The sequence below is a fragment of the Crocodylus porosus genome, unplaced genomic scaffold, assembly GCF_001723895.1.
Source record: "Crocodylus porosus isolate Cpor-Errol unplaced genomic scaffold, CroPor_comp1, whole genome shotgun sequence".
Classification (NCBI taxonomy): domain Eukaryota; kingdom Metazoa; phylum Chordata; order Crocodylia; family Crocodylidae; genus Crocodylus; species Crocodylus porosus.
Genome location: NW_017728906.1, coordinates 197,390,475 through 197,410,667, shown reverse-complemented (window position 1 = coordinate 197,410,667; position 20,193 = coordinate 197,390,475). Strand labels below are relative to the sequence as shown.

Below are 20,193 nucleotides of genomic sequence, written 5' to 3'. Positions count from 1 at the left end.
ATGGCTACCCTGCCCGCCCCAGCTCCGACCCTTATAACACAAAAAACAAAACCTGGGATCACCGGCTGATGCCCAGCAGGGGACGATCCCTGCTGCCCTGCGCTGCATGGGGGGCTCTGCCACGGCCCCCCAGAAGCCCTGAGGCTGCTTCAGCAGCCAGTGAGTGCGATGTTTTTTGGTTTGTTTTTTTTTAAGGGCCGGGAGGTGGGCCAGGCAGGACAGCCATAGCAGGGGCTGAGAGAGTGGGCAGGGACCCCGACGTGGTGTGGGCAATGGGGGCCAGCAGGGATCACCCCCTCGCCCGGCTGCACCCAGTGAGTGGGGGCTTTTTTTTAACCAACCAGGGGGCAGGGCAGCCATGGTGGGGCTGGGAGAGTGGGCAGGGTTCGGAGGGTGCTCAGAGGGACTGGGGGAGCAGGCAGGGGATAGGGCCTGGCAGGGGTCCCTGCATGGTTCCCTCCCCCCCTCCACCAGCCCCCACTTCTCCCACCCCTGGGTCCAGCTCCCTGCTGCAGCCAGCGGAGACTGCCCGAATCACTGAAGCTCTCTGAATCATTTCCGAATCAATTCAGACCTTTTAATTGGGCCAAATCTCCTCCGAATCATAGGTTCATAGATTCATATGAATCTATGAATCAGTCAGGACCCGAAGCTTCACACAGCCCTAGTGTCTAAACATGGATTTAATGTGGGAGCAGTTCACTCACGAGTAAACTACTCACAAGTAAACTCTCCCAGGCAGGCGTCTACATGTGCAAGGAAGCTGGAGTGGATTTGTTGCTGCAGCAAAATGCTTCCAATTCCTGGGGCCCTGCAATGGGCCCCTGCTGCCACTAGAGGAGCTCTAGGCTCCCCCTGGGTGCTAAACCAGGGGCTGACAGGGAGTACAGGGCCAGGAGACAGCTGCCTCCTGGTTGGGGCTGGGACATTACACCCTGTCCCCAGGGGTTGCCTGCTGCCGAGGCAGGAACAATGTCCACCTGCCCTTGCAGTAGGGAGCTCCTGGCCTCTGCTCCCCAATCAGGGGCAGGGGACTTGGAAAGAGCTGCAGGGTAGAGGGTTGCTGCTAGCTGCCCCACCAGTGGATTGGGGCAGGAGTCTGGGATCTATCCCACCCCTGTCTCTCTTCCCAAGCCATATGCCTCAATCACCCAGTTCCTAGCCCCTGCTCTAGTCACAGGGCCAGCACTTGGAGAGCCTTGTCTCCCAGTGCCAGCTGTGTGACTGTGGGGAGATCTCCCAGTGCAGGCCCCACAGTCACAGATAAGAATCTCCCAGCACCAGCCCTGCAGTTGCGCTGGCCCTGAAGTCACAGACCTGGTGCTGGGGGATAAGGACCTCCCAGCCCCCCAGCTCCCTAATTGTAATCTTGGAGCAGGGGGCTTAGAGCTTCCTCCTGCCGAGGCAGGGGGACATAGTCCCCACTTGGGCTCCGGTGGCAGAGCCCACCTCAGCAGCAAGCAGCTCCCAGGGGCAGGGAGCAATCTGCCACCCCATGGTGGCCAGCTGATCAGGAGCAGATTTGTTCCCAATCAGGCATTTACATGAGCACTGCTGAGCAGTAAGTAATTGCAAGTAAATTTGCTACTTCCATTTGTAGGTAGCAAATTTACTCATGATTAGAGAAGTTTACTGTGCAGTAAGCACATGCACGTGCAGACAGTCTTACTGCATAATGAACTATGCTACTGTTCAGTAAAACGTGTAGATGCACTCCTTAAATTCCTGAAAAAACATTCACACAAATGGTGAATGGGTCACCTTGTCTCTCACTGATTCTTGTGACTTAGTCTTAAGGCTAAGAGGATGGTGTACTACAAAAGCAGATATGTTAATGGCTTTTCAGGGACTCAGAAGAGTGAATAGGATCACAGTGAAGTGTCTAAGCTCATATAGGCACCTAACAGATGGAATGGGACCTGGCCCATAACTTTTTATTTAGTACCAACCACTGGATTCCACGTCTGATTCTAGGTATGTTCAGCTTTTTCCCTTGTATTCAGGCAATAATTCTTTTTCGCCCTCTTCTGCATCACGCCTTCTCAGATGAAAACATCTATCCATCCATCACAATAAATAAAAATGGCCTCTGATCTGCAGCATGTATTAGATAAAATTATCATAATGGTTTCCTTCAGACTGAAAGTCTGTGAATCTCTTTCAGCATAGTGATAGGCCCAGGTTTTCAAAGCAAGCCAGCTTAATTGTGTTGGCAAGTGTGCAACACTTAATTGCGTTGGGGTGGGGGCAGGCAGATCTGAGATGCTCACATGGAAGTGTTTATATACAGGGAAGCCCACGCTGACCATGTTCATACATGACTAGATTTACAAGGGTCAGTTTGTCCTGGCAACAGCTACAGATGCAAATTTTGCCAGCCTAGCGTTGCTAATTAGTTGGGGACCTTTGCCTCCTGATGTCTGGATGCTACACGTTTACTTAATGTGTTTCCAACACTCCCTGTTTTAGAGGGGGAAAGCTGCAAGGGCAGAGCTTCACCATGGCTACCATTAAAGGGGATGAATACACCTTCACCTCCAACAATGCAGAGGACATCCGAGACCTTGTGGTGATCTTTTTAGAAGGACTAAGAAAAAGGTCAAAATATGTGGTCACTCTCCAAGACAACCCAAATCCCGGTGAGTACGCTGACCAACCCAACAGCAAAGAACTCCGGCTGTAGGACGACTGATGTTTCCAAGGGCACCATGGAGGGCCTCCTGCTTTGAACCTCAGGAGCAACATCCTTGTATAAGACATGCTCAGGAGTCTGCTTGGTGGTTTGCTGAATGTATTGTCTGTCAGTCCCCACTGTCTCTAAAATGGACCCCTGGGAAGAACTGTTTGGATTCACCGTTTGGTTTCCCTTCCAAGAAAAGGGCCTGGCAAGACAGTTTGTCTATCCTTCTTCCAACCCGAGTGTGGATGTCTTTCTAAAATCTGTGTCCTAGCTCAGCCATAGCGGGTAGCCTTGGGGTTACTGGGCACATCTACACAAGATGTCTACTGAGGAGTAGAATAATTAGCTCCACAGCAAATGGCTCGTGTCTACATGTGCAGCCCTATTAGGCTGCAGGAAACGAATAAACTCAACATTAGTGTAGTACTTGGAAATACGAGTATTATCCTGCTGTAGCATTTTTTACTCCGCAACAGCGCACATGTAGACACTGACATGGTTGGCTGGGACATGAGGATGCTTCAGTGTAGGGCTGCCTTTCAGCTACCGCCTCACTGGAGCACCTTCATGCCCCATGCAGCATGTCGAGCCCAGTCAGAGCAGCCGTTACCCCCAGGCCCTCGCCAGACCTGTCTGCTCTGACCCAGCTCAACATTGTGCTGTCCCAGGCTCACATTCAAATGGTGCACCCAGAGACAATAAGCTCCAGCATGATATGCAGAGTCTATTGCTGCATGCTAATAGATATGCCCGCTGTGACTGAAGGGAGCCACTTCTTACAAAAGTTCATCCATCTCTGATTTAGTTAGTCTATAAGGTGCAAAACAACCCTGCCTTCTCCACCATACAAATCTGATTCACCGGTTGTCATTGTTTCTGCTGGCCTGAAAATCTATAAACCAATGCAAGATGCCCATTGGGCAGGATTCTTAAAAGTCCCCAGAGGTGTGAGGTACCTAATTCCCGTCAGAAGCCAATGGGCTTTGGCATCCTATCTCTCTTGGGCTCCTTTGAAAATCTCAGCCTCAAAGTTTCTGTGGGTCTGTCTGCACTGCAATAGGAGGCAGGATTGTAGCACAGACGGATGTAGTTTTAACTTAGCTACCAGCACTGCGAGCTTTGGCACAGGTGGTATGAGCCCTTCAAGGACCCTGGGTGCTTAGCTGGGAAACCGCTGTTGTTGCCAACCCCATGCTGTGGTGACATGACTGACCACCACGTTGGCGTATCCCTATAACTGACCATTTGTACAGAGTATTTATATAGCAGTCTCCTCATAGCTCTTTGGAGGATAAGATATACCTGTGACAGGTGCATGGAATATGCAGCGAGGCAGACCTGTAGCCAAGCAGATTACTCCAAAGAGACTTTGGAAACAATTGTGGTCATTTCTCTTGCAGTGGGAGAAGAATCTGGATTCCTCAGCTTCATTAAAGGAGACCTGATCGTTCTGGACCAAGACACTGGAGAGCAAGTAATGAACTCAGGATGGGCTAATGGCGTCAATGAAAGGACCAAACAGAGAGGAGACTTCCCAACAGATTCTGTTTATGTTCTGCCTACTGTCACCATGCCTCCTCTGGAGATTGTGGTAAGCCCCCCTACTGAAAGACGCAGGCCTTCAGAGCCTGCTGAAGCCAAAAGGAGCCTTTCCATGGTCTTCAGAGAGCTTTGGGTCCAGCCCATCATCTCATTGATGGTGACGATGATGATGATGCTATGACTAAGACAGCTGGCAGGTCACTGCGGGAAGAACCAGATGTCATCTGCCCGCATTGACCTATCAGCTTTTCCAGCGGCCTTCTCAGTTTGAAAACCACTTGCTTTTGAGTTTGAAAAAGCATGGATCTCTTAGATAAATAGTGAAGTCTGTTTGTTTAATGGTATAACTGACTGGGAAGTGGGTCTGTGCAAGCGTGTAGGGCAGCGAGGACGGTCAACAAGACCTTCTCTCTGTTGAGGTGTGGTTGAGACTATGGGAACCTTAGACACCTATTGTGTTAATAATGAAGAAAAGCCTGAGGATGAGCAATCACTCTGATATTGAGTGCAGGTGCTGATCATTCACTTGAAGCTAAAAGCTGCTGTTTTTCATTATTGGGTCATTTGCTCTTTTCATACCATGTCTGCCTCACCTCCCTAGATACATCAGCCTTCATCCACCTGAAACATGAATAATGGAGAGTCTTTGTTCACTAGGCACTTGTCACGATGACCCCTGACCAGAGGCAAGATGTCATTAGATCAGCCCAGCAGTCAATTTCGGACAGCGAAGAAAGGGTGAAGCCGTACACCTTGGAAGAGTTCTCCTACGATTATTTTAGGTGACACTTTACCACCTCCTTTTCAGAGCGGGTAGCAGGCAGGAGTTCCTCCCCGAGGCAGATCAGATTCAAACCCTTCTCTTCAGAAGTGCAGGGGGAAAGCTGTAGAAATCATCTTGTGCATTGCTTTGTGTGGCTACAGCTCGTGCTTTAAGGCAGAGCTGTTCAGCTTTGGACCGGTGGGGGGCCACGCATTGCACAGCCCTCTCAGCACACTGCCAGCACCAGCTCCTGTCATGCCACACGAGGCACCTCCTTGCTTGGGGCTCCCTGGACTGTGCAGATTGACCCACCTCCTGCCAGGGGTGCGGGCAGGAAACAGAGCCCAGAGGAGGGATGGGGGGCCCAGAGATGCTGGCAGCAGCCATGTGAGGAGCAGCGCCCAGGTAGGAACCTGTCAGCTGCAAATTAGCCCCTCACCACCCATGTGCAGCCCAGGGGCCACGAATTAGCCCAGCCTGCTTTGGGATGTTACGTTCTGTATAATCTTTGCAGAACAGCAGAAGTTAGTAAGGCGTTTGCCATGTTAGGCACAGCAGAGGGATAGCTGGGTGCAATTATCTGCCCTCTGTGTTCCCCTCTGGCCTTAAAATCTGAATTGCCTTTGCAGCATGACACTGCAGTTGGCAGGTACATTATCATGGGGACCTTCCTCTTGGCTCCGAAGAATTAGGCAGTGGCCACCACTGGAGACAGCCTACGAATTTGCTTTCCAAATCCCAGCTCACAGACAACGCAGCCATTAGTCTAATGCAGTTTGGCCAGTCCCATGTGCAACCATGATGTGTTGACAGGAGTTGGACTTCAGACTCCACTGCCTGCTGGGCTGACCAGTATGGCTTACTTGTTTCTTCTGTCTGTCCATCTGTCCATGTGCATTTGTTGGCTACTGTCTTGGACTGTAAGCTTTCTGGGGCGGAGACTATGCTTTCATCATGTGCTTATGCAGCGCGTAGTGTGATGTAACCCTGGTTATAATTGATACATGTAATAAATTGACATCCATTTTTATTTTAGAGTAATAAAAATAACAACTGTCTAGAGCTGCAGCCTGATACTCGGTTTAGGTACGTAGAGGGCTGATCCACTGAAGTTGAAGGAATAACTCCTATAAATGTCAGTGAATACCAGGAGTGCCCAGGTGTAGAGCTGGGGGCCTTATGTTGGGTGTCTGAGTTCAGAAGACAGGTGTGGACAGCTTTCCCAGGTTCAAGCCCAGCTAGTCCTGGGAGGGATCTCATCACTCATAATCACAGCTGTTTCTCCTCTACTTCGCTGTCACCACCAGGCCGCCTCCCAAGCACACCCTGAGCCGGGTGATGATCACCAAGAACCGAGGGAAAGACAAGCTGTGGTGCTACACCCGGGAGCCAATCAAGCAGCCCTTGCTGAAGAAAATCCAGGGCAGCGAGGAGCTGTCCCAGGAGGCCTGCATGGCATTCATTGATATCCTTCCCCAGCGGAAGAAAACAGTCCACCCCATCAGGGCAAACACATCGTGAGCCTGAACCATAGTCCGTGAAGTCAGTGGGACGATTCACAGTGACTGCAATGAGCTGTGGGTCATGCACTGTAAGGCTTGACACAAGTCATAATAATTAGAAACAGAACTGAACCTAATCCTGGCCCCAAATGGCCCTGAACTCTAAGGGCCTGTCCAAATGCAAACAGGGACCTAGGCCCAGATTTTGCAAAGGATCTTTACCCTTAGACATGCCTTGCTCCAAACCTGCATTGAAGTATTTTTGGTGTCTAACACTAAGCATCCAGATTTCACACTGGAGGCATTCACTAATAAGAACAACAATAATCCAAATGAGAGGACATTTTTGTGATTTTTTTTTGTGATTTTTTTTTTCCCCACACATCACAAGATAATGTATAACATTGCTACCAGCTATAGTACGTAATGCCATATGTACTTGCATACTACAAATACTGTTCCTCTAAAAAACAGCCACCCCAAATTGTGGGGGTGCATTTTAAGCAAGGAATATGATTTCCATGCTAGAAGGGAGACATCAGACGCTGAACTGGCTGCCAGGGCCTGGCCCCCTCCCAGCTGCAGACAAGAGGGATGGAGCCCTCTGCGAAAATCTGGAGTTTTTACCCTGTCACAGCCACTGCCAAATTGTGGCCAAAAGCTGCTGCCAATTTGGCCATGGCTATGACAGAGGTAAGTCTCTAGCTTTTGGGTGAACAGGAAAGGGTTGCAAGTTAGTCTCTGCCCCTCCTCCATGCGGCCAAAAAGTAGTCATGATCCTGGGGGAGATGGAAATGCTTCGTTCTGCCTTCCCAAAGCAAGGTGCATGTATTATTTAGTATGCAAGAAAATACAGTAGTTGCAATAAAACATCCTGGGCCAGCTCTTTAATTGGCGTAAATCCACATGGCTTTATTGGTCACTAACAAGAGCTGAAGATGTGGTCCTTCATTTTACGACTTCGGTGGTGCTTTCAGGGTCAGATGAAGTAGCAGCAGCTTTTCTCAGACGATGTATTCACCCATGCCAAGTCTCTGCAGCTGGTGACACCCGAAGAGAAAAATGTGCGATGGAAAGGGTTGCTGTACTCTGTTTACCTACCACTATAATGCAGCCACCACTGGGGTGACAGGTAGGACCCCTATAATTGGGTTTTTGGCAGAGTTAGCTCCCTAAGCCTCCTCGCTAGCCTGTCCTTAACTGTTGCCATGCACCTGTGCTCAAGTATATGGGGGACTACCCATCCAAAAGAACCCGCTCAGTCAACGAGCTGACGGACCAAATATTTGAAGGCGCCTTGAAGGCTGAGCCCCTGAAGGATGAGATCTACTGCCAGGTCCTCAAGCAGCTCACGGACAACCACATTAAGTAAGCGCACAGCCCTTCCCTGGGTCCTGTTGCTGTGGGTGTTCAGGACAGGGTGTGGGATTGCGCGAGGGCGGATGGGTCTTCAAGTCTCCCTGTCCCCTTGAAAGACTGGATGTGCACAAAGCCAAGCCCTGTTCTTATCATCAGCTCTGCCTTTCCATGCCACTTTTAACCTCCTTGCAGACGTTGGTGCCTGTGTTGCAGGGCAGGGGCTGAACAAGAAGCTTCCAGTTTTCATCTCTTTCGAAAGCCCCTCATGCCCTTCTGGGAATTTAGAGCTGGCCTTAAAGTTGGGTGAAATCACATTGGTAGCCACTTTCTTGCCCTTTTCACTCTGCCAAAGCAATGTTAAAAGGGACATAATATAATGGCGAAACAGGCCCTTCAGTGACTGTGTGCTCCGGAAGTGAATGTTTGATCTTCCAGTTGGGTATCTTTTCCCTTAGGTACAGTGAAGAGAAAGGCTGGGAACTGCTGTGGCTGTGTACGGGCCTTTTCCCTCCCAGTAATATTCTCCTGCCCCATGTCCAGCGGTTTCTCCAGTCCCGGAAACACCACCCTCTCGCTGGCGACTGCATCCAGAGACTGCAGAAGGCACTGAGGTATGGTACTGAAAGCACCTTGTCAACGAGTCATTTTGGAGGGTGATTTCTGAAGGCAGAGATGACAGTCAAGTGCCTGAGCCGTTGTCTTCCAGGGACCAGTCAGTTCTTAACAGTCACCGGTGTCTTTGAAAACCTCCACTTTTACCTGTCTGATTCCCATGTGTTACCTACCATATTTCCTCACATCCCATATGTGCCTTTTCCCAAAAAATTACCACCACCACCCCCATTGGGGTGCATGTCTTAAGTGGGGAAGCTGATATTGTCCCTAGAATAGAAGCACCCCACTTTGACTCCTTCTGCCCCCAGCAGCAGCAGTGGCATTTCTAGTCAGGCAGCTGAGAGAGTCGGTTGATTTAAAGGCTCATTGCTCTTCACTCCGTGGGTGTTAATAATAGTCTTTCTTTTTTAATAGTCTCGATGGTCCACTAATCAAGTAAACCTTTCTTTGGGCAATTTTGCTGTCTGTTACCTGCTTCTAGTCTCTCTTCTGGAGACGGCTTTTAGCTCGTTTCAAAACTGTAGATCCCCTTGTGGAAACCAGTCTACAGCAGCAGCTAGGGATTCAGCTTTTGGTTAATCAGGAACGGGCGGGTGAGTGAGCTGAAGATTAGGCTCTATCCTTAGTCTATGCAGCCGTAACTCTGGAGCAATTCTTTTTTCCTTCCTTCTGCCTTCCCCAAAATAAAGTGCATGTCTTATTTGGAGGGATATGGTATGTGAGAAAATGCAGTACTTTCCTTTGATTAAGTATTTTGAATGAAGTTACATAATATTGTACTGTAGTATTGGACATCGTACTGTTAGAAGTTAACATTTGCCTGTCAGCGTCCAGGCAGCTGCATTGCCTTCCTATCAAGATAAGTACAACAGAGAGGCTGTAGCATTGTGTTACCTTTCTGTTTGTTGAATCCACCTGTGGTCTCATCCTTTGCTTGCCCCAGCATGCTGTGGGGACTACAAGGGTATATCTGCTCTGCTCTCTGGGATGCTGTTATCATTGTAACCCTCCTGTTTTACAGGAATGGTTCCAGGAAGTATCCCCCCCATCTGGTTGAAGTGGAGGCGATTCAACACAAAACCACGCAGATTTTCCACAAAGTTTACTTCCCTGATGACACCGATGAGGTAAGCCTGCACACCTACAGGCTTGGCAACGCCACCCTGACCAGCACTACAAATGAAAGGGACCCGGGGGTAGTCACAGACCACAGGATGAACATGAATATATGCACACAGTGCAACTCCGTAGCCAGCAGGGCTAACAATACCCTGGCGTGCATCAGTCGGTGCATCTCCAGCAAAACCAAAGAAGTAATTCTTCCGCTGTACTTGTCATTGGTGAGAGGGCAGCTGGAGGACTGCGTCCAGTTCTGGGTGCTGCATTTTAACAAGGATGTGGAAAAGCTTGAGAGAGTCCAGGGAAGGGCCACCCATATGATCAGAGGCTTGCGTAGCAAGCCACATGAGAAAAGGCTGAGGGATCTGGGACTCTTCAGCCTGAAAAACAGGAGGCTGAGAGAGGACTTGGTAAGAGCTTATCGCTATATCAGAGGCATACATCAAAAGCTTGGTGAACAACTGTTCACCGGGGCACTCTTGGGGAAAACAGGACTAATGGTCACAAATTCATAGAAGACCATTTCAGGATCAACATTAGGAAAAACTTCTTCACGGTCAGGGTGTCCAGGCTGTGGAATAAGCTCCCTCCAGAGGTGGTGCAGTCACCCACCTCAGAAAGCTTCAAGAGGAGACTGGACGGTCACCTTGCTAGGGTCACCCGACTCCATCTGTCTTTCCTGCTTGGTGCAGGGGGCTGGACCCGATGATCTTTTGAGGTCCCTTCCAGCCCCTGACAATATATGAATGGAGGGGAAACCTAAATTCGTCTCAGCTTTCTCTAATGAATGCCTCACGTAGGCTGGCATCGGTTCTGAAGTGTTTGGCCTTGGAGGAGGCAGGAGTGCGCTGGGTCTGGGAGGCTTCAGTGTCAAAAGGCAAGGCAGTGAGTGCTACTCAGGTCTGCGAGGGGGCCTGCAATCTGCGGGGGCACCTCCTTTCCCACCTGGCACAAAAGACAACAGTACATTAGCATCTAAGGGATCCTGTGTGAGCCAGCATGGAGGCACTGCTAGGCTTTCCAGGAAAGAGGGAGATGCAGAAATGAGGAAAGGGGCTGACCTGTGGGTTCCTCCATCTGCACTGCAGGCATTTGAAGTGGAGTCCAGCACCAAAGCCAAGGATTTCTGCCAGAACATTTCCAACCGCCTGCTGCTGAAGTCCTCGGAGGGCTTCAGCCTCTTTGTGAAAATCTCTGACAAGGTGAGTGTCCCGTGGAGTTAATGGGACAGCTCCAGACGCTTGCCCGGCAACCTCTCCAGAGGGTGTAAACTGGGGGGGGGCACTAAAACCAGTGGATCGGCACCAAGTTACACCACTCCCAAGGGGTGCTGAATGCCTCCATGGGCCTTACCCCATTCAGGTTTTGGTTAATAGGTGCAGTCCAGCAGCCCTGTGCAAGCCAAAAGGGTTACTAATAGCTATATGGACAACTCTTGTCAACCACAGAACTGGGCCTTAAGGCAGGGGTTATTGCCGATAGCATAACTGTACAGACGGGGCTCTCAGCCTCATTCCCAGGGAACCTGATCCCAGCGCAAGTCAGTGGGACTGCAGCCGGCCAGGGTTGGACACTATGGCACATCCCATCCAACATCCCGACCCGATCCTGCCATCTCACCTGAGCTTTGTGGCAGTCCTGCCCTGGGTCAGGGTTACAGGGCTGAGCCGTTAATCTGTGGGATTGTCAGCAAAGGCATCCCAGCCCCTGTCACCCTACATGCAATATTGTATTTCCTTCTGGGCTAGAAGCACAGTCCGAGGCGATCAGTCAAATAGCCAGGCCGGTGCAGAAACCAGTTTATGAGGGATTGAATGAGCACCGGGTGTCCCAGAAGCTAGTGACTCAGGAATTACAGAGAGCATCATCATGAAAAGAGATGAATGGTTTAAAGTTGAGCAAGAGGAGTAATGATGCATAACATCAGGCAAAGGGTGCTGTTGAAATAGCAACAAGCAGATCTGTGGATTCCTCAGATCTTAAAAACCAGCTTGGGTAAAATATGTGAGAAGAAAGGAGGGATTCAGCCGGCCTGTGACTGCATCAAAAGAGAGGCCAGCATAAAAGAAAGTCTCGCTTCCTGTTTCAGTCATGATTTAATTCAAATGCTGCTGCGTCTGCAAGCAGGGCAGGTAGCGAATGTTTACCTGGTTCTGCTAACAATGTGGATGTATTTTCATAGGTCATCAGTGTCCCAGAAGGAGACTTCTTCTTCGACTTTGTCAGACACCTTACAGACTGGATAAAGAAAGCAAGACCAGCAAAAGATGGTAATTGTAGTGTTATGCAGTTCGTGCTGTCTCCTCTCCCTGGCACAAGGCTGGTGCGATGTCTCACAGGGCCCTGGTAGCCACTTAAAAGATGCTCCTCTTCCCGGTAGTTTATAAAGACTATACTCTCATGTGTTCAGCATCGTGTAATGTTTTGGTCTTGCAATTCTGCATGTAAGAAAAGATCCACTCATATAAATTTACTCTTGGCTGCCTGGTTTCTCTGAGCAAGTGCACTTTAATCAACGAATGGCATTTCTCCAAGATCTAGCAACCTACACATTTAGTTAGAGAGTACTTAATTTTGCTTCAGGAGTCGATGTTGCTGCCTTGTGGGGCCCATTGACTCTACTGTACCCACTCTAGTCTTATTCCTGTTTCCACTCCGGAGTCTGTAGGCATCATAGGAGGGGAGGGGATCTCAGGAGACCATGTAGTCCTAGCCCTTGCTATCGTGTCTGTCTAAACCGTCCCAGTGAAGTCTTTATCTAACCAGCACCTAAAATCTCCCAGCGAGTGAAACTCCACAGCCTCTCTAGGCAGCCTGCCCCAGCGCGTAACCACCCTTGTAGTTAGAAAGGTCTTTCTGCTACCCAAGCTAAACATCCCTTCTTGCAATTTAAGCTCATTCCTTCTTGTCCAGTTTTCTATGAACCCAGAGAACAAGTGATTGCCATCTTCTTTCTAGCAGTCCTTGTTTCATATTTGCAGCCTGTTATCAAATCCCCCCTCAGTCTTCGCTTCTCCAGACTAAATCATCCTGATTCTTCTCACCTTCTTCAGGTGTCAGGTTTTCTAGACTTCAGCTCATTTCTTCTCTGAACTTGCTCCACTTTGTTCACATCTTTTTTTTTTTTTAATTATGATGCTTAAAAGTAGGCTCAAGATCCAGGCAGGGCCTCACCAGTGCTGAACAGAGTGAAAATGTTGGACTCAGCCCTCCTGTTAACACATCTCTGCCTGCTACGTGCACTTATGTTTGCAGCAGTATTATATTGTCAGCTCATCCTGAGCTTGTGACCTGCCATAACCCCCATATCCTTCTCTACGGTACTGCAGCCTAACCAGTTGTTCCCCAGTTTGTATTTGGGCATGTGATTGCTCCTTCCTAAGCACAGGACTTTGCACTTGTCCTTATTGAATTTCAGTCTGCTTTTTTCAAACCATTTTTCCAATTTGCAAGGCCATCATTCTGTTCTCTTATGGATCTGCTAAACCACCCAGCTGGAAGTCATCTGCTAATGTAATAAATAACTTCTAGTTCTCTGACCTTATTCCCATTACATCTTGCATTAGTCTGAGGGAACTAGTTGATTGCGCCACTAATTTCCCTCTTACAACATTGCCAGATTCCCACATTCCTTCTGCAGCGTAAGCCTTTTTTTTTCAAAATTGTGATCCTTGCTCCTCTGGGCTTTTGTCTCCATCCATCTTTGACCATAGTTTAAAACCTTCTTCGGTAGATTAGTATATCCATGAGCAAAGATGCTCTTCCCCTTCTTCATTAGGCAACGGGCATCTCAGCTTTCTGCAGGTCATCTTCCTAGGACACCACCTCTTGGCTGAGGAAGCCAAAGCTCTGCAGGCCACATTGTAGAGGCCACCGTACATTGATCTCTAGGATACAAGTGTCCCTTTGCAAGCTGGACCAGTGACTGAAAGGAGAAGTGAAAACTAAACCTATGCCCCTGTCTCACACCCTCCAACCTAGAGCTTTGTAGTCACTCTTGATCTGCTCTGGATCAAACCTGGCAGTAACATATAGCTGAGCAGCATATGGGGCTAATAGTCAGAGGATAGGATGTTTTGGCAAGGATCAGGGATGTTTTGTGATTGTACAGGTCAGGAGGACTGAGGACTGGACTGTGACATTGAGGAGTGCCTTCCCCTGGAGCAGTAGCATAGCTAGGGTGGGGCAAATGGGGCACTGATGTAGAGGGGCCACCGGTATGGTCCGCTCCCCACAGGAGTCTTTCCACAGCAGGCAGAACTGGCCAGTGGGAGCTGGGCAGGGCAGTGCCATGCCCAACAGTGTATCTGGTGGAGGAAGATGGGTGGCAAGATACCCCTTCCACCTGGGGGGCTTTGCCATGGGAGGGTCAGCCCTGCCCATGCGGGTAGGAGAGGGTGAACGGGGCACCAGGACAGGCCCCCTGCACTGCTGCCTCTCCCTCCCTGGCAGCACCCCAGCCCATGCAGTAGCAGCTGCTCCTCAAGTGAGGAAAGCCCAGGCAGGTAAGACTCCTCTCCCTCTCCCCACACTCCTTTCTCCTTTCTTCACTACACCCCCACACCTCCCGGGGGACTGGAAAAAACATCAGCCTCTGCCATGGAGACTGATGTTTCCTGGGTATCTGTGGCTGCTGTTCAGACTTCATCACATGTAGAAACCCGCAGCAGTCAGACAGACACTGCAGCTTTCAGCAGGTGGCTTTAAAGCCATCGCACTTCTGTTCCCCTGCTTTAGCCTTCCTGCTTTTCCAGCCCCAGACTGCAAGGAGAGTCTCTGGGATGGTGGTGAAAGCCGCCATCTAGTGATCCAAGCATCTATTACAAGCCGCTTCCTTTCTCCAGGTATAGTGCCTTCTCTCACCTACCAAGTGTTCTTCATGAAGAAACTGTGGACAAACACCATGCCTGGCAAGGATCCCATGGCTGACTCTATTTTCCACTATTATCAGGTACGCCATGAGCCTGCAATGGTTGGAGGACCTCAGTTGACTCAGAAAATTGGTAATGATTGCAGCCATGATATGCACAAATGTTGGACTGAGGCTTGTTTCAAAGGCGGGGAGCAAGCTCTTGTGAGCACCAGTTGCATCCAACATCCCCTGCCCTGGCCTCCCATGGCCAGGCCAGGGCTCTCAACTGGGGGATTGCAACCTCCAAGGAGGTACCATTGCCCTGCCTTTCCCCAGCCACTCCCTGCAGGATGGAAAACCCCTGCACTAGTGCCACTAGCCTCTGAGCTACCTTTGCCTTCCATGAGCATTTACCTCTTGGGACAAGCCAGCATATCCTTTCAAGTAGCCACCCTGTCCCGGGACAGTCATTTAGGAGGTTCTGGGTGATGGCAGTCGCCCCATCACGCTGCCAATGGCTTTCCTGTGCAGGAATTACCCAAGTACCTGCGGGGCTACCACAAGTGCAGCCGGGAGGAGGTCTTGCAGCTGGCCGCGCTCATCTACCGTGTGAAGTTTGAGGATGACAAGTCCTACTTCCCCAGCATACCCAAGCTCTTGAAGGAGCTGGTGCCTCAGGACCTCATCCGGCAACTCGCTCCAGATGACTGGAAACGGGTGAGCCACACTAAACCATTCCCAGCCAGCTCCTGGATACTCTTGTGTAACAGCCGTCATCTTACTCAACTAAGGTTTCTGCTTGGGGCTGTACCATCCTCAGGGCCTGTACTGATCAGCCACAGCCAGGGAACCAGTAATGCCCCCCACCAAGGGGCTAAACTTGCACCCTCTGTAGCTGCTACTACTAGCAGAAGAGAGGCCTTGCTATGGCCACTGTCCCAATATGTGCAATGACACACAAGCACTTAGGAGAAGACAGCCCATGCCCCAAGGCATGTACATGCAAGCCAGACAGGGAGAGAGAAAGGGATATTGATTCTTCCCATTTCCCAGGGGGAAAAACCGAGGTGTCTGGAGACACAAAAGGGCTTAGCACATCAGAGCTGGGAATTGACCCACAGCTCCTGCAGCTTAGGTTCATTGCTCCTCCACTAGACCACTCTGCTTCACAGCAGCAAAAGCCCTTAGGAAGCAAATAAAACCTCCACGGTCTGAAAGCCCTACATATTCCTTACTGGCATGTTTCTATCAGCTTAATGGCTGATACCCAAAGGACTGCCCAGCAGCTCTCCATTAACACAGAAGACTTGATGGCGAAGTTTTGTGGTTTCTGGTAGTACCCATAAGCTCTCTATGTAGCCGGCTGCCCTTTGCATTAACGCATCAGCATTCTCGCTGGTCTCGGGAGCCCTGTGATAGCCCCCGTGTGCTTTCTGTTGCAGTCCATCGTGGCATATTACAATAAGCACGCGGGCAAATCAAGAGAAGACGCCAAGCTTGCCTTCCTGAAGATTATCTTCAAGTGGCCTACGTTTGGATCAGCTTTCTTTGAAGTGAAGGTACAGGGAGGGAGGAGCAGGGCCACAGGGAAATGGTGGGCTCCACAATCCCTCCCCAGGTGCGTGCTGGAAGGGGGAGCCATGGAGGACCGTCTTGCAGCGACCTGGGGTCACAGCAGAGGTTGCCAGCATGTACAGCAGTCAGAAACTCACTTTAGCAGAGCAGGACCTCATCTCACTTGTCTTTACATCCCCAGATGGCACTTGTCATAGGCAGCATCCGGGCCATCAAGGCATCAGTCCTCACTTGCAGTCCAGCACAGAGAAAGGAAGGAGGGCACCCCCATTTTACCCACAGGGGACTAGGGTGCAAGACAGAATGAGCCTCTGACTGGGACTTGGGTTGTACGTCAAGTCAAACGTCTCCTGCCAGGACTGACCAGACTAGGAGCAAAGCCAGGCAGAGCAAAGGGAAATGCTCAGTTTAGCCCAGGGCACAAGGGCTGTGAAGAGAGAGGGGCCAGCTGGAGCTTTCCACCATGCCCCAATGTCACTGGACCAGTACCAGGACAGTTCCCTTCCCTGCTGCATCCAACAGCAAACCCAGCAGGGGAAGGAACAGACAAGCACAGAGCGTGAAGCCACCAATAACTTCCTTGGTGGCCTTGTCCACTCACTTGGGTGCACATGGGCAGGTTGAGGGTCAGTAATTAACTGGACGGCTCTCACCATACCAGCAAAGAGGCTCTGATTCACTTGAAGCTCCTCTGAAGGTTACCCCTGAGCACCAAAACCGCATTTGTTGCTCTTTCTGTTCCCCCGGTCATGTCATGTCCTTTATTACAGCAAACCACAGAGCCAAATTACCCAGAGATCCTCTTAATTGCCATCAACAAGCATGGAGTCAGCCTCATCAATCCCAAAAACAAGGTGAGCTGGGCACCATGGGCAAGGAATGGGTTGCAAAGGGCAGGACATCTTGCTACAGTCAACGTCCTATTGTGTGCAATGACATATAGGCACTTAGGACAAGATGATCCATGCCCTAGGCATTTACATGCTGGCTGGACTGAGGGAGGGGAAAAAAGGAGATTTATTCTCCCCGTTCTAGGCCCATGTTCCCAAACCTGTTGTGGGGAAAAAGGCCTGGAGGGGCCGCAGAAAAGCAGCCCGACTGTCAAAGGTACAGGACAGCATGTAATGGGATGTGCCCAACTGGGGACATGACAGCTGTGGTTCGCTGTGCTTCCCCCCAAAAAAACAATCATTCCCCCAGACAGAAGGTGGGGTGAAAATCCAGATCTGCGTTCATCGCATCAGCATTTCCGGGGCTCTTCAGCATGAGGTGGGGTTCACTGTGGCTCCTGCCAGCCTTTAGGGGTGGTAATACTGACTGCTAGCCATGTAGTCTCCCTTTGGACAATACAGTGCAGTAGTCCATGTGCTCAGTGGGGTAGCCCAGAGGAGAGCAGGGCCCTGTCCCCATCTCTTCCCCCTCCGCAGCAGGGCCTGCAGCTCTTGACTGCATGAGGTTTGGCGTCACCTTATGGTGCCTCTGGAAAAGACTAGAGGTTCGGTTCCCGTGCATCCAGGACCCTGCACAGGAGAGGACCATTGGGCTCTGCAACAGCTGCTGCATTCATTGTGAGACCGTAGTTGCAAGGATGTGTGTAACCTGCATCTGCAGCTTGGCCACACAATGACACAATAACTCTGCAAGTCCTCTTGACCGCTGATGGGGAAGAGGAGGATGTAGGGAGGCCTGAGGGGCTATAAACACGCTTCTCAGGGTGAAATGGAGACCTGGAAAATTTAGGCTGAATACAAGCACAACATCCAGCCACTAAGATGTCTTATGCAATTGTCCTTCGAGAGGAGGAGAGTGGGGACTCCCCACGCACCATCGCCAAGCCTGAGTAAAGCACTACTTCCTTCCCCAGCCTTTCCATGTTAGGGAGCCGTGGATCCAGCCCAAGGAGAGCTGGCCTCCGTGAGCTCCTACATACGACATTCACCCCTCCCATCCCATCGAGTCCACAGGAGCTCAGAGCAAGTGTCTGAAACACAGCAGTCTTTTCCCCCGATTTCTCAGGGAATGGGCATCTGGTCAGGTCATCGCTGGCGTGCTAATACTGCATGTCAGCTGCCTGTGTGTACTCCCCAACCCGTGTCCACTGGGAAGAGGTTTACCCCTCAGTCATAAAAGTGGGATCGGCAGCCTTGCTTTTATCACAAGATAAGAGCCTACACGCAGGCTGTGATGGCAAAGCAGCTGGCATGCTGGCTTCCCATGCAGTAGCTGGCTCTTGTACCCAGTACCCTTAGGTGGGGCGGCTGGGTAGCACCTTCCCACCTCCATAAATGTTCCTGGCTCTTTGTGGTGGAAAATGCCGAAGGACGGGATTGAGTTGCAGCTATCAGGATGCATTGAGTGTCTGTGCTTCTGCCCCGGCAGGATATCCTCATCACTCACCCCTTCACCAAGATTTCCAACTGGAGCAGCGGCAACACGTACTTCCACATCACCATTGGCAACCTGGTGAGGGGGAGCAAGCTGCTCTGTGAGACGTCCCTGGTAAGAAGAGTTGGGGCAATGTGGGGAGCAAAATCCTGCCTTGCGGAAGAGAACGGCACGTTTCTGGAGCTGGCCGGGTTTAATGTGGCTGGTCCAGGCTGCTCAGAGAGTGGGAGGGATGGAGACAGATTGAGAGAAAGAAAGGCTCAGTGGCCAGACATGCATAATGCAGCACATGGCAGCATGTATATCAGCACAGGGTGGAGCTAATGATCTGCTCACGGAGGCCAGGCCCGCTCATGGGGCAAATGGTGGTCGCACCTGTGAAGTCAGTGGAGCTGCTTTGTTTTGCATTGGTAGTAGATTAGTACATGAATGGCAGTGCGGATACCTCTGTAGCTGTTGCCACGGGACTCGGTTGCCACTGCATCTGCTGACTCCTTCCAGTGGAGCCAGGGTGGTGAGTGGTTGGACATTTTGCCAGCCAGCTGAGTTGTAGACCCATAGAGTCATAGAGAAGCTGGCTGGACGGGACCTCCAGAGGTCATCTAATCCAGTCCCCTGCCTGAGCCAGGATCATCCCGATCCAAACCAGCCCAGACAATCCATAGTCTCAACTCTACCTAAGACCACCATCAACCCCAATACAATGCAGACATCACACCCTAACCTGCCACAGGTAAAGCGGGGGGACCCCGGCAGCCAACATCCTGCTTCTATAAAAGGTTGTTAATATATGCTTGAGAGATCCCCAGGGCCATGCCCCCCACTGCAGGGGAAGGCAACCCTCCTCACCACCCCAGTACATACCAGTCTGATGATGGAGAACAATTTCTTCCTGACCCCAAATATGGCATCAGTCTGACTCTGAGCAAACGGGCAAGACCCTCCCACCAGGAACCTCCAGCTTTGGTCCCAGCAAGAGCAGTGGCACAGCCCAGCCAAAATCTCCAGTGTTGGCTGTAGCCAACACCCAATGCCTCTCGGGGTGGCTTAAAAATACCTTGACACACGTAGCAGAAATAGGCAGCAAGTGGGCAGCATTGCCATCGCAGCAGTGCGCAGCTGTGGATTTTGATACTGGACTATGGCACAGCGAAGAGCAGATGGACCATGGGCCCAGATGGGGCCTTGAAGCTATTCCCCAGATCCTGCGCCCAGGCATTGCATAGACATACAGGCATTACCAGATGGTGTGAGACCCAGAGCCCAATGCCCTGTCTGCAATTGCAGCCAGGACCAGGAAACTCTAAAAACTCCAGTGTTGGCCAGCGTAGGATAATCTCTCTGCCTCGTTAGAGCCAGCCGCTCCCCTTTAATGGGTAGCTATCAGCTGAAGCTCCAGTTATGAGGTCCACTATCCCCGCCAGCAGTTGTGTTGTCACCGGACACACTGGATAGTCTTGAGGTGCACAGATGCATCTGGTGCCACTTTGAATCCCTTTGCCTCAACTGATTCCTGTACCACAAGTCTCACAGTTTGATAGAGTCCGTTCATTGGCTGTGAATTTGGCACTTTTTCAGGGACCGTGGCTGGCTTCTTGCTTTGGGCAAGGGTTGGGGTGGGAGGCATCCCCTGGGGAACACATGCAAAGGTGGGAAGGTGGGGAGAGGACAGGGATAGTTGGGGATGGGCTTGGAAATGGGGGTGGGAAGGTGGGGAGAAGACAGGGATGGTTGGGGATGGGCCTGGAAATGGGGGTGAGAAGGTGGGGAGAAGACAGGGATGGTTGGGGATGGGCCTGGA

General features: G+C 50.8%; 1 protein-coding gene across 4 annotated transcripts in view; it reads left to right on the top strand.

Annotated features, from left to right (window-relative positions):
- MYO7A (myosin VIIA) overlaps positions 1 to 20,193 on the top strand; it is a 160,908-nt gene that overhangs the window by 137,042 nt on the left and 3,673 nt on the right. For all 4 annotated transcript variants that reach the window (XM_019530449.1, XM_019530448.1, XM_019530446.1 and 1 more), the window contains 14 exons: positions 2,470 to 2,639; positions 4,081 to 4,271; positions 4,880 to 5,004; positions 6,293 to 6,450; positions 7,702 to 7,855; positions 8,302 to 8,457; positions 9,483 to 9,588; positions 10,669 to 10,782; positions 11,763 to 11,850; positions 14,425 to 14,531; positions 14,964 to 15,149; positions 15,875 to 15,991; positions 16,778 to 16,861; positions 18,387 to 18,506. In XM_019530449.1, coding sequence (XP_019385994.1) covers positions 2,470 to 2,639; positions 4,081 to 4,271; positions 4,880 to 5,004; positions 6,293 to 6,450; positions 7,702 to 7,855; positions 8,302 to 8,457; positions 9,483 to 9,588; positions 10,669 to 10,782; positions 11,763 to 11,850; positions 14,425 to 14,531; positions 14,964 to 15,149; positions 15,875 to 15,991; positions 16,778 to 16,861; positions 18,387 to 18,506 — 1,876 coding nt within the window. The remainder of the gene's footprint in view (positions 1 to 2,469; positions 2,640 to 4,080; positions 4,272 to 4,879; positions 5,005 to 6,292; positions 6,451 to 7,701; positions 7,856 to 8,301; positions 8,458 to 9,482; positions 9,589 to 10,668; positions 10,783 to 11,762; positions 11,851 to 14,424; positions 14,532 to 14,963; positions 15,150 to 15,874; positions 15,992 to 16,777; positions 16,862 to 18,386; positions 18,507 to 20,193) is intronic.